The sequence below is a fragment of the Nerophis ophidion genome, linkage group LG04 (assembly GCF_033978795.1).
Source record: "Nerophis ophidion isolate RoL-2023_Sa linkage group LG04, RoL_Noph_v1.0, whole genome shotgun sequence".
NCBI classification, from domain to species: Eukaryota; Metazoa; Chordata; class Actinopteri; order Syngnathiformes; family Syngnathidae; genus Nerophis; species Nerophis ophidion.
Window position 1 is genome coordinate 31589210 of NC_084614.1, and position 12190 is coordinate 31601399.

Genomic DNA, 12190 nt, shown 5'->3' on the forward strand with positions numbered 1-12190 from the left:
AGCAAAAATTTAGCAAAAAATGTGCAAAAAGTCATAAAGTAGGAAGAAAAAAGTTGAAGGAGATATACAGTACTAAAATGTATGCTAGTAACTAGGGTTGTTATCTCCTTAAGGATTTTTATAGTCAAATCTGTTTTGTTATTTTTTTTTCCATTGCCTGCTGATTGTTGAACGTACTTGTTTTATATTTTTTAGGAGTAGCTTACAGTTAAAGCAATCCCCATCAATTGTAAGGAATCCTTAGGAGTTTTTTATTTTCTTTTTTACTTAAATGCAAATGCTCAAACAACTTTTAATAAAGGTTGCTCGATTGGATGGTAACAAAAAAAGAAGGTAGTAATTCACTTTCATGAAAGTGTTTTTAATTCCTTCTTGGTCCCATTTATATGCTTTGATACATAATGGTTTTGATTTGGAGGTTTTCTTACCTGGGATAGGTTGATTGGCAACACTAAATTGGCCCTAGTGTGTGAATGTGAGTGTGAATGTTGTCTGTCTATCTGTGTTGGCCCTGTGATGAGGTGGCGACTGGTCCAGGGTGTACCCCGCTCTCCGCCCGATTGTAGCTGAGATAGGCACCAGCGCCCCCCGCTACTCCAAAGGGAATAAGCAGTAGAAAATGGATTGATGGGTTTTCTTACCTTCCATTGTATTTGTATGTGAAAAGCAGTATATCCTCCATGACAATGTACTTTGTATAATCACCTCGGTTTTTTTTAAAAGTTGAGTTTATAGAAGTATTTAATCCTGAATACAAAGCAACGTTTTTGTAACACGTGCTGAATGTGGCTTGGCATTGTCTTGCTGAAATAAGCAGGGGCGTCCTTGAAAAAGACGGCGCTTAGATGGCAGCATATATTGTTCCAAAACCTGTACAGTATGTACCATTCAGCATTAATGGTGCCTTCACAGATGTGTAAGTTACCCATGCCTTGGGCACTAATGCACCCCCATACCATCACAGATGCTGGCTTTTGAACTTTGCGTCGATAACAGTCTGGATGGTTCGCTTCCCCTTTGGTCCGGATGACACAATGTCGAATATTTCCAAAAACAATTTGAAACGTGGACTCGTCAGACCACAGAACACTTTTCCACTTTGCATCAGTCCATCTTAGATGATCTCGTGCCCAGGGAAATCGGCGGCGTTTCTGGATGTTGTTGATAAATGGCTTTCGCTTTGCATAGTAGAGTTTTACCTTGCACTTACAGATGCAGAGACCAACTGTATTTAGTGACAGTGGTTTTCTGAAGTGTTCCTGAGCCCATGTGGTGATATCCTTTAGAGATTGATGTCGGTTTTTGATACAGTGCCGTCTGAGGGATCGAACGTCACGGTCATTCAATGTTGGTTTCCGGCCATGCCGCTTACGTGGAGTGATTTCTCCAGATTCTCGGAACCTTTTGATGATATTATGGACCGTAGATGTTGAAATCCCTAAATTTATTGCTATTGCACTTTGAGAAACGTTGTTCTTAAACTGTTTGACTATTTGCTCACGCAGTTGTGGACAAAGGGATGTACCTCACCTCATCCATTCTTGTGAAAGACTGAGCATTTTTTGGGAAACTGTTTTTATACCCAATCATGGCACCCACCTGTTCCCAATTAGCCTGCACACCTGTGGGAAGTTCCAAAAGAGTGTTTGATGAGCATTCCTCAACTTAATCAGTATTTATTGCCACATTTACCAAATTCCTTGTCACGTGTTGCTGGCATCAAATTCTAAAGTTAATGATTATTTGCAAAAAAAAATGTTTATCGGTTTGAACATCAAATATGTTGTCTTTGTAGCATATTCAACTGAATGTGGGTTGAAAATTATTTGCAAATCATTGTATTCCGTTTATATTTACATCTAACACAATTTCCCAACTCATATGGAAACTGGGATTGTATTTATAATGTTCTCCAATTATTTTAGTGGGTTTCCTTTTTTAATTTATGTCATAGCAATTTCAATTAGAAAATCCTGTGTGATTATGATGGGATAGATGCATGCCATAAAATACAATAATACAATACAAAGAAAAAATGTGTGTAGCATCCACCTCTGCCAGAGCATTGCCAACACGAGTGCAGAGAGAGAGGAAAAAAAGAGCTCTATCTCTACAAGCAAACTGCAAGATTACATAACTCGTCTTTTCCTGATAGAACTAATTGTTAGAATATTCATACTGTAGCACTTTCCGTGGCCACAACATTAGATACAAATTCATTCCAATAAGACATAATATAGGAGCTTTATAAAGAAATATGCCCTTATTGATGTTCAGTTTGGAATAATGAATATTGGTATATGTCAGATAGTTTGTAGTGTAAAACTGCACTACATCTACATAGCTTCTAATATTTTGCCAATAATTATATCCAACATATTAAAAGCTCTCTATATTATGATGTATTGAACTATAAAGATTTTTTTATTATTATTTAGTTGAAGCCAAACTTGCAGTGTATTATCTTATTCCCGCACTGCTTCAATGTGTCAAACATATCATGTCTTATTATTCTAGTGAAAGCATTTCAGGTCCATTTCCGATAAATGAATTAAAGGTTAGAATAAAGCTTTCACATAATATGTGATTTGAACAAAAGTGTAGGATTCTTATGATCAAAAAACAACAACAAAATAAAAAGAGACTCAGGACTCAAGCCTCAAAATCCAGCACCCAACTGCACATTAGGACCTGCCAGATGGTGGACATGATAGGAACAGATTCTAGAGATTAGACATACCAAGAGGGGGAGGCCACTCATAAGGACGCGAGGAGGAGGGAGCACGTAGGCGGAGGTGGTTAAGTGTTGTGCACTCTGCAGTCCAAATCTGTTACAGGCACCAGACGAGAGATCCTTAGCATCCTGCAGTTCGGAAAAGCAGAAAAAAAAACCTTGTACCTCAGGCAAGACCATGATACAAATTAGGGATGGTTCATACAACAAAGGTGCTTTAAGAAGATGAAGATGAGATTCCTTACTTTTTACTGCAGAAAATAATTGTCTTCAGGTAAAATCTCTGTGCTTTTTGTTTGTGGAACTTGCATTTTAGTTTTAATTCTCGCAGGTTTTAGCTGGGGTCTTCCCAACTTCCCCGACCACAAGAGGTTTTATTCCAGAGGAAAAACTCTTTCCAGGCTTTATATATATATATATATATATATATACAACATGTACATTTGAGCATTTTTTCTCTTTCTTTTGTATACTTTTTTCTCCATCATCATCGAAGACTTTGGTGTCCTTTCTACCAACTCTTGAGGCAGATTTCTTGAGAGTATACAGACCCTCAAAAATTATTCTGTAAAAAATTTTGTAAATCCCAAATTTTTTATATATACATATTTAAAGAAGCCGTTTTTTCAAACATCCTTGTGACCGAGGATGGCGGGCTGTACCTGCCGCTGCCGACAGGGGGTGCTCAAGTTGATCCAGTCGGTCCAGAGATTGCTTTCAGGAGGCCTCGCAAAAGGTAATATAACTCTTCACTTTCCATACGTCACATATGCTGATAAACCGTCAAAAAATTTGTGTTATTAAATATGAATTAGCCAGCATTTTTGCTGATTTATAATTGTGACAAATATTCGAGGGGTTTAAAAACAGATCTACGTATTACAATATGGCACCTAGCTGTGATGGTGTTAATGATGAATGGGATAATGCTAAACCTCAGTAAAACCCTCCAAAAATCTAAATTTAAATAAAAACTTTGATGAACTCACCGACCTGTGCTCATACTCATTTGGCGGAGAAGCAAGGTAGTGCTAGCTCACTGTCTGGCTTAAGAGGGGAACTGCATTTTGGGGGAAAATAAATGATAAATAAATACTTATTGTTCACAATCTTTATTACAGACAAGAAGACAAAAGTTTTGTTTTGTTTTTTTCCAGTCTAATATGTACAAATCTGCTTGTTCAAGGTAGCTAATGCGAGCGATCAACTCTACCTCTGAATCACTTTAAAAATGCATTCAAAAACCGTCACCAATACTTAATTTACGTTCTGTAACCTGTATAATAACCAAACTGTAGTGACATTGTTATTGTAAGAGAGAATACCGAGGAACTTTCATTCTAGTGTAGTAACACATTGGTGTGCTTCGGTATTAGCCGTAAAAGCTAACTAAGGAAAGAGATAAGATAGCTTCTACCTCAGCACGAAACGCGTTTGAGTTTGTAATGCAAAACTCAATGGCATAGGACACAAATCTGTACAGACTAAAAAATATGAACAATCATATTACGGTATCTGTAAAGTATTAGAACCACATTTCATGTTTTGTTTGTTCACAGCTAGAAAAACAGCGTATGTACTGAATTTGTAATAACATGCATGTCGTACTGCGTGTATTAAAATCAATATAAAAGTGAGACTCAGATGGACACATACTTGCCAACCTTGAGACCTCCGATTTCGGGAAGTGGGGGTGGGATGGGGCGGGGGCGGGGCGGGGCGGGGCCGTGGGTGGGGCTTGGCGTGGTTTGGGGCGTGGTTAAGAGGGGAGGAGTATATAGCTAGAATTCACCAAGTCAAGTATTTCATATATACAGTATATATGAAATACTTGACTTTCAGTGAATTCTAGCTATATATATAAGTATAAAAATAAGAGAAATACTTCAATTTCAGTGTTCATATATTTACACACACACACACGTAACACTCATCTACTCATTGTTGAGTTAAGGGTTGAATTGTCCATCCTTGTTCTATTCTCTGTCACTATTATTCTAACCATGCTGAACACCCTCTCTAATGATGCATTTCTGTGTGGCACGCACAAAAGTTCTTTAATCAAATGCACTAGAGTCCGGAATCTTCCATCTCTCCCTAGCATGGCCCAAGACCGGTCAATCTTTGCTTCCTGAGGAAGATCTTCACTGCCAAGCAATTGGTAGTTCAGTACTTCTTCCCGGAGGCCATCCAGGTCCAGTCGCACCTGCGGCTTGGAACTTACAAGCATATTTCTTCATCTTACTCGTCGTCAGCGTCCCCATGGCTTTATCTTGCTCGGTCTTCTGCACTCTCTAAAAGCCGTAGATGTTATTGTCACATATGCATGTACAGTAGATGGCAGTATTGTTTAAGAGTGTCACAACATTGCTGTTTACGGCAGACAAACTGCTTTACGGTAGACGAAAACGTGACTGCTGTAGTTGTGTGTTGTTACCGCGCTGGGAGGACGTTAATGAAACTGCCTAACAATAAACCCACATAAGAAACCATGAATTCGCCCTCAATCATTTTACAGTTATAACGTCATTGGGCAGGCTCGCTGTTTATATTAAGGGAAAGCGGACGTGAAAACAGGCTGTCCACACGTCACCCAGGTCCGCATGGAGCTGGGGGGGGCGTGGCCTCAAGCTCCGCCTGAATTTCGGGAGATTTTCGGGAGAAAATTTGTCCCGAGAGGTTTTCGGGAGAGGCAATGAATTTCCGGAGTCTCCCGGAAAATCCGGGAGGGTTGGCAAGTACGGATGGACAGTTCTCTGCTTGGTCCAGCTGGCTGGGGAAATTTTTTCCATTTTATATGGGGTAGGCACGGGCTTCACGGTGGGAGAGGGGTTAGTGCGTCTGCCTCACAATACGAAGTTCCTACAGCCCTGGGTTCAAATCCAGGCTCGGGATCTTTCTGTGTGGAGTTTGCATGTTCTCCCCGTGAATGCGTGGGTTCCCTACGGGTACTCCAGCTTCCTCCCACTTCCAAAGACATGCACCTGGGGATAGGTTGATTGGCAAGACTAAATTGGCCCTAGTGTTTGAATGTGAGTGTGAATGTTGTCGGTCTATCTGTGTTGGCCCTGCGATGAGTTGGCAACTTGTCCAGGGTGTACCCCGCCTTCTGCTCGATTGTAGCTGAGATAGGCGCCAGCGCCCCCCGCAACCCCAAAAGGGAATAAGCGGTAGTAAATGGATGGATGGATGGGGTAGGCACACAATTTATGTCGAAATAGCTTGTCTCCAAATTGCACATTTGCAGCTTTGTATCAATTTCACCTCACTCCATTGGCTTCTGTCTGCTCTTAATTTGCACTTTCTTCTTTGTGCTGGCCTCTATAACCAGCAGTTTATCCTCTGTTCATTCAGCGCCAGAAAAATAAGGTTATGAATGCACATGTGTCCAAAAATAGTTGTCTTCGTTGTCTGTTACCAAGTCTGTAATGGTTAGAACGCGCCGCCTCCTTTGTTTCCGGAAGTAGGAACACACATTTGTTGCCAGAAGTCAGAAGTGCGCAGCTATTGAAACTGAAATCAATGCATGGAAGGAGTCAGCCCCCAATTTAGGGTTTCCATCATTTTTGGGCCTTTGAAGATTCCAATCTTTTGATTAAACACAAACATGTTAGTGATGTGGAAGTTATTCTGAGTCATTTTTTTCAATGTATAGTACACAAAAAGACTAATTCAAATATTTTGGAGAAATCTGTCTAAATCTGTTTCAGTGAGCACTTTTTTGTTTTTCAGATAATTCACCTAACTCATATGTGTGGCATATCAAGATGCTGATTAGACAGCATAAGTATTGCACAGGTACAGCGTGCAATTCCAAAATCTGTAGTTTTACTGTATCTGGGGGACCCCGGTCAGAGAACTCTTCAGTATCAAGTGGGACCATTTCTCTCAACATACTGTATCTTTGCTTTGAGTTGATCAAGTTGTTGTTGTCTGTGGAATAGTATAGATTTGGTTCACTCCTCCCTCTTCAGTGGCTGTGCAATGATGCTGGATATCGGCTGGAACTGGAACACACTGTCGTATATGTCGATCCAAAGCGTCCGTAAACATGCGCAATGGGTGAAATGTCTGGCAAGTATACTAGCCAAGCAAACACTGTTTTTTTTTCAGCTTCCAGTGATTGTGTACAGGTTGTTGCAACATGGGGCTGTGCATTATCATGCCAACCATGCAAGTATTGGGATGTTAAAGTGATTGTGTACAGATTGTTCTAACATTTCATTGATGAAGGGCAAAATAATAGGCCTCAGGATCTAATAAAGATATCTATGTATTCCAAATGGCATCCTACGAAGAACCTGTGTTTGTTGTACATAACATACACCTCCATACCATAAGCTTACCACCTGGTTGACATCAGCAAACAGCTCATCTGTCTGACTTGAACATTCACTATGTTTCCATGCACTATTCCACAAAATTCCTAGTTTGTGAACCCGTTCTCAAACAATGGCAATGGGGGGGGGGGGGGGGTTGACCTATGATGTCACACCAGGCATCTGTGGCTCATTACAAGTCAACAGCCTATCTCTGTTGTACCTGATGTCCGACGTAATATTGGCACATATGAAATATTACGACTGTAATGGCTATATTGATTGTGTTCGATTGAATGTGAAGTTCCTAAATCTGGGTTATCGAAACGTTTTCAACCGAGTGCCACATACGGAAAAATTAAACAATGTGGGGGCGCCTGATACATTTTGTACAGTAAATATGCTAAAAACGTATCAATGTGCATTAGAGAAGCGCGGTTTGCGGTCTCATACGCGGAGTCCACGGATAAACCGCGGGTCGGGCGGGTGACATGACAAAAAAATTGATTTTAATTAGATTCGGGCGGGTGGCGGTTAAACCATCCGGAAATATTTGATAAACATGGTTCTGGGATCGGTATCCACTGCCATTCAAAGAGCCATTTAAGACCCGTGTCACAAAGCAAAGAAGACAATAGGAGACGCTAATATTCTCTAGAATGACTGCCGGCAGTCACCCAGATAATAAGTATTAGGGCGTGCTATGAAGCCATTGACTTTGTCGCCCTCTACAGCATGTACGATCTGCTTGTCAGTCCAGCATCATGTTGTGTGTGGCTTCCGCAGCAACACGCACACGACTGCAAGGCATACTGGGTGACACAGAGTACACTAATGGTTATGATATAAACATTTTTAACACTCTTAGTAATATGTGCCACACTGTGAAGCCACACCAAACAAGATTGGCAAACACATTTCGGTAGAACATCCTCCCAGTAACACAACATAAACGCAACACAACAAATACCCCAAATCCTTTGTATCCATGACACACCTATTTAATACACCCCGCTAGCAGCAAACCTCCCCACCGACCCCCCGTGCGTCGGTAAGGTGGGCGGGGTTGGGGGTGCGGGGGTGTAAAATATATTCAGGATGTGTCACGGATACAAAGGATTCTGGGTATTTGTTGTGTTGTGTTTTTGTTGTGTTACTGTGAGGATGTTCTCCCAAAATGCGTTTGTCAATCTTGTTTGGTGTGGCTTCACAGCGTGGCGCATATTAATAAGTGTTAAAGTTGTTTATATCACAACCATCAGTGTACTCTGTATCACCCAGTATGCCTTTCAATCTTGTACGTGTGATTGCGGAAGCTGCACACAACATGTTGCCGGACTAACAATCGGTTTGTACATGTTGTTGAAGGTGTCAAAGGCAATGGCTTCACAGCACGCCCATATTCTTGTCATCAGGATGAACGCCAATTGGATATTCGCGAGAACGTTAGCAGCTCCAATTGTCTTCATTACTCTGTGAAACGGGTTTAAATAGCTCTGTGAGTGGTAAAGGTGGCCAACCTCTGATGTATTTCAGCGGGCGGGCGGTTGCGGTTCTGATAAAATGTTTGTTCGGGTGGACGGCGGGTGGATGACGACTTTGGTGATGCGGTTGCTGATGATATAATTGCCTATCCGCGCATCTCTAATGTGCATCTAAATATGCTATGATATATGGAATACATTTTTATCTTAGCGTTTCTGTTTTAGGTGACAATGAAAATAGTTGTTTGTGTTATGACCCTCAGTGACAATTTTTGGACTTGCGTTGTTTTTCCTGGATAGGTGTTATTTTCGTTCTGAGTGTTTTATTTTTTTTTAAATTCCTACTTCCTACTGCATTCCAGTTACCTCGGAAGTTGAAAGTTGGAGCCAGGAATGACATTGAATTGAATTGAATTACATTTATATAGCGCTTTTTCTCAAGTGACTCAAAGCGCTTTACATAGTGATACCCAATATCTAAGTTACATTTAAACCAGTGTGGGTGGCACTAGGAGCAGGTGGGTAAAGTGTCTTGCCCAAGGACACAACGGCAGTGACTAAGATGGCACAAGCGGGAATCGAACCTGCAACCCTCAAGTTGCTGGCACGGCCACTCTACCAACCGAGCTATGCCGCCCCACATCACAGCCAAGTTGTGAGCGTTCCAGTTACAATGTCATAAACCATAGAGGCCACATCCACGAAAGCTAGTTTTTTGCTTGTTTTATCTAAATATAAAACAACTTGTGGAAAAGATGCACTCTTTTTGCAACCTTCAAACACGGTGGATGAAGAGGAAAAAGACGCTATTGCTGTCGATGTTTAGCATATATACCAAATGTAGTTTACACTACAGTGACGTTACTATATATCTATCCATCCTTTTTCTACCGTTTGTGTTATGATTTTGGACTCATCCGTTCCCTGGTTTGTGCACTTCCTTGTTTTGTCTGGTTACCTTGGTTTCACATTTGTTCCACCTGCTCTTGTTTTTATGCACACCTGGGTTTGATTGATTGCTTGACCATTTAAGCCTGTTTTCTACCTCAGTTCCTCCTGGATAGTTTGTTTGCTACTTGCAACACGCACGTTGGTTCCTCTTTTTGTATCCACTATTGCTAAGTTTCGCCTGAGCTTCGCGTGCGCTCTGCACGTCTATTTTTGGACTCTGTTTCTCGTTGCTAAGTGTTAGCCTGGCTCTCCGTGCGTTCAGCACGCCTTTTCTTTGCCATTTTGTATCAGTGTTCTTTTATGTTTGTATTAAATCCAATCTTACCTGCAACTTCTGCCTGTCTTGGTCCTCGTGCATACCTGGGGTGACAATGTGCATCCACAATGCGTCTCCAACGCGTCAGAAACCATCCAGCAAGACGTCACCTCGCAGTGGACCACCTAGAGTCTTCGCCTCGCCCAGCCGCGAAAACTCCTGCCGACAACAGCCCAGTACTCCTCCCAGAGGTTTGGTAGTCCTGTTTTTTTCGCCATTTGCTAAACACTCTTCCGACTGGGCTGTAAGGCCAGAGCAAACCCACCTGTCAATCACAGTGACGTCACTCCGTTATTGACCCCCGATGACATCACCGAATATTTTTTTTTTTGAAGACTATATTTCTCAGTAATTCTCTAATGACTTGAACATTAACAATACTTTCGGACACCATCAGGACATTTTTATTGATGTTGATGTTGAATTTCAAGCTCAGCCTCCCATTACTTTGGCTTCACCCCCTATGGCTCAAGCCCCGCCCACTCCTCAGCCTATTTCACGTCCTGCCCCTCCTTCTCCTGACTTTGAAACTGATTTAGAGAAATATAGTCCTGCTTGGATGGACGAGTGGTACAGGAGAGCACTGATTGAACTGGAGCTGGAGGAGCAATTTCTTGCTGCTCAGAACAATCCTCTCTCTGCACAAACTAATGGGGTAGAGTCTACCCCCCTCCTGACCTCCCACCACCCACCCTTAGGGTCAATCGCTGACCATAAGGAGGGCGTCTGGGATTCGCCTTTTTGAGGGGGGGCTTGTGCTTGTAGTTGTGCTGCGGAAGTAGCACATCTTCGACCCACTAAGCCGCAGCGTCCCGCTAGACCTCCTCCACCGGTTTATCGACCCACTAAGTTGCAACTTAAGGCGCGTCCTCCTCCACCGGTGTTCCGACCGGTCAAACCGCGGCCCGCTAGACCACATCCACCTCCACCTACACCACAGCTAGCTGCACCGGGGCTAGCACCTGTAGCTAGTCCGATTCTTAGTCCTTGCCCAAGCCCAAGTCTTAGTCCTTGCTTGACTCCTGGTCCGACCCATGGTCCGACTTGTAGACCGACTTCTGGTTCGACTTGTAGACCAACTTGTGGTCCGAGTTTTGGTCCAAATACTGGTCCAAGTCCTGGTCCAAGCCCGAGTCCTTGTCTTAGTCCTAGTCCCAGTCTCAGTCTTAGTGTTAGTCCAAGTCCATGTCTCAGTTCTTGTCCTAGTCGTAGTCACAGCCCAAGTCATAGTCGTAGTCGTAGTCCTGACCCTTGCCTGGTTCTCACACCAGCACCTGACCCTTGCCTGGTTCTCGCACCAGCACCTGACCCTTGCCTGAAGCCCACACCAGCACCTGCTCCAGGGCTGGAGCCCACTCCAGCACCTGCTCACAGGCTGGAACCCACACCTGCACCTGCTCCGGGGATGGAGTCCACAACCATGTCCTGCTCCTCGGCTGGTACCAGTACCTGCACCTGCTCCTTGGCCGGCATCAGCACCTGCTCCTCGACCAGCATCAGCACCTGCTCCTTGGCTGGCACCAGCACCTGCTCCTCGATCGACACCAGCACCTGCTCCTCGGCCGGTACCAGCACCTGCTCCTCGGCCGTCACCTGCATCTACTCCTCGGCCGTCACGCAAAGCTCCGTCGCCACTTTCATCGTCTCCTGCATCAGTGCCTGCTTCGGCTGCAGCCCCCGCACCTTCATCTGCTGCTTCGAGGCCTGCTCCGACGCATCCACCTCCACATCAGCCACGGATGTGGCCGTACCCTTGGCGTCCTCCTCGCAGGACACATCCATCTCCATGTCGGCTACGAATGTGGCCTCTACAAGATCGCCCGCCAAAACTTCTGAGGCAGCGGCGTTCCATCCGCCGCCGCCACCTGTCGTATCCTCGGTGGATTCAGGGACACAGAACCTGACGACCATCCACCATGTCCTCCCTCCTTCCTTCCATCACTTTTGGACTGTCTTGTTGTGGGGGGGTCTTTGTATTTTGTGGGACATCTGGGATCTGTCCCTGAAGGCGGGGGTACTGTTATGATTTTGGTCTCTTCCGTTCCCTGGTTTGTGCACTTCCTTGTTTTGTCTGGTTACATTGGTTTCACATTTGTTCCACCTGCTCTTGTTTTTACGCACACCTGGGTTTGATTGATTGCTTGACTATTTAAGCCTGTTTTCTATCTATCTCAGTTCCTCCTGGATGGTTTGTTTGCTACTTGCAACACGCACGTTGGTTCCTCTTTTTGTATCCACCATTGCTAAGTTTCGCCTTAGCTTTGCGTGCGCTCTGCACGTCTATATTTGGACTCTGTTCTCGTTGCTAAGTGTTAGCCTGTCTCTCAGTGCGTTCGGCACGCCTTTTCTTTGTCATTTTGTATCAGTGTTCTTTTATGTTTGTATT

The 12190-nt window shown here is 43.5% G+C and overlaps 1 protein-coding gene across 1 annotated transcript in view; it reads left to right on the forward strand.

Moving 5' to 3' along the window:
* Positions 1–2819: 2819 nt before the first annotated feature.
* Positions 2820–12190, forward strand: part of kcnip1b (Kv channel interacting protein 1 b) — a 79116-nt gene continuing 69745 nt past the window's right edge. Inside the window, exon 1 of the mRNA XM_061897835.1 lies at positions 2820–3470. Coding sequence (XP_061753819.1) covers positions 3383–3470 — 88 coding nt within the window. The 5' untranslated portion in view covers positions 2820–3382. The remainder of the gene's footprint in view (positions 3471–12190) is intronic.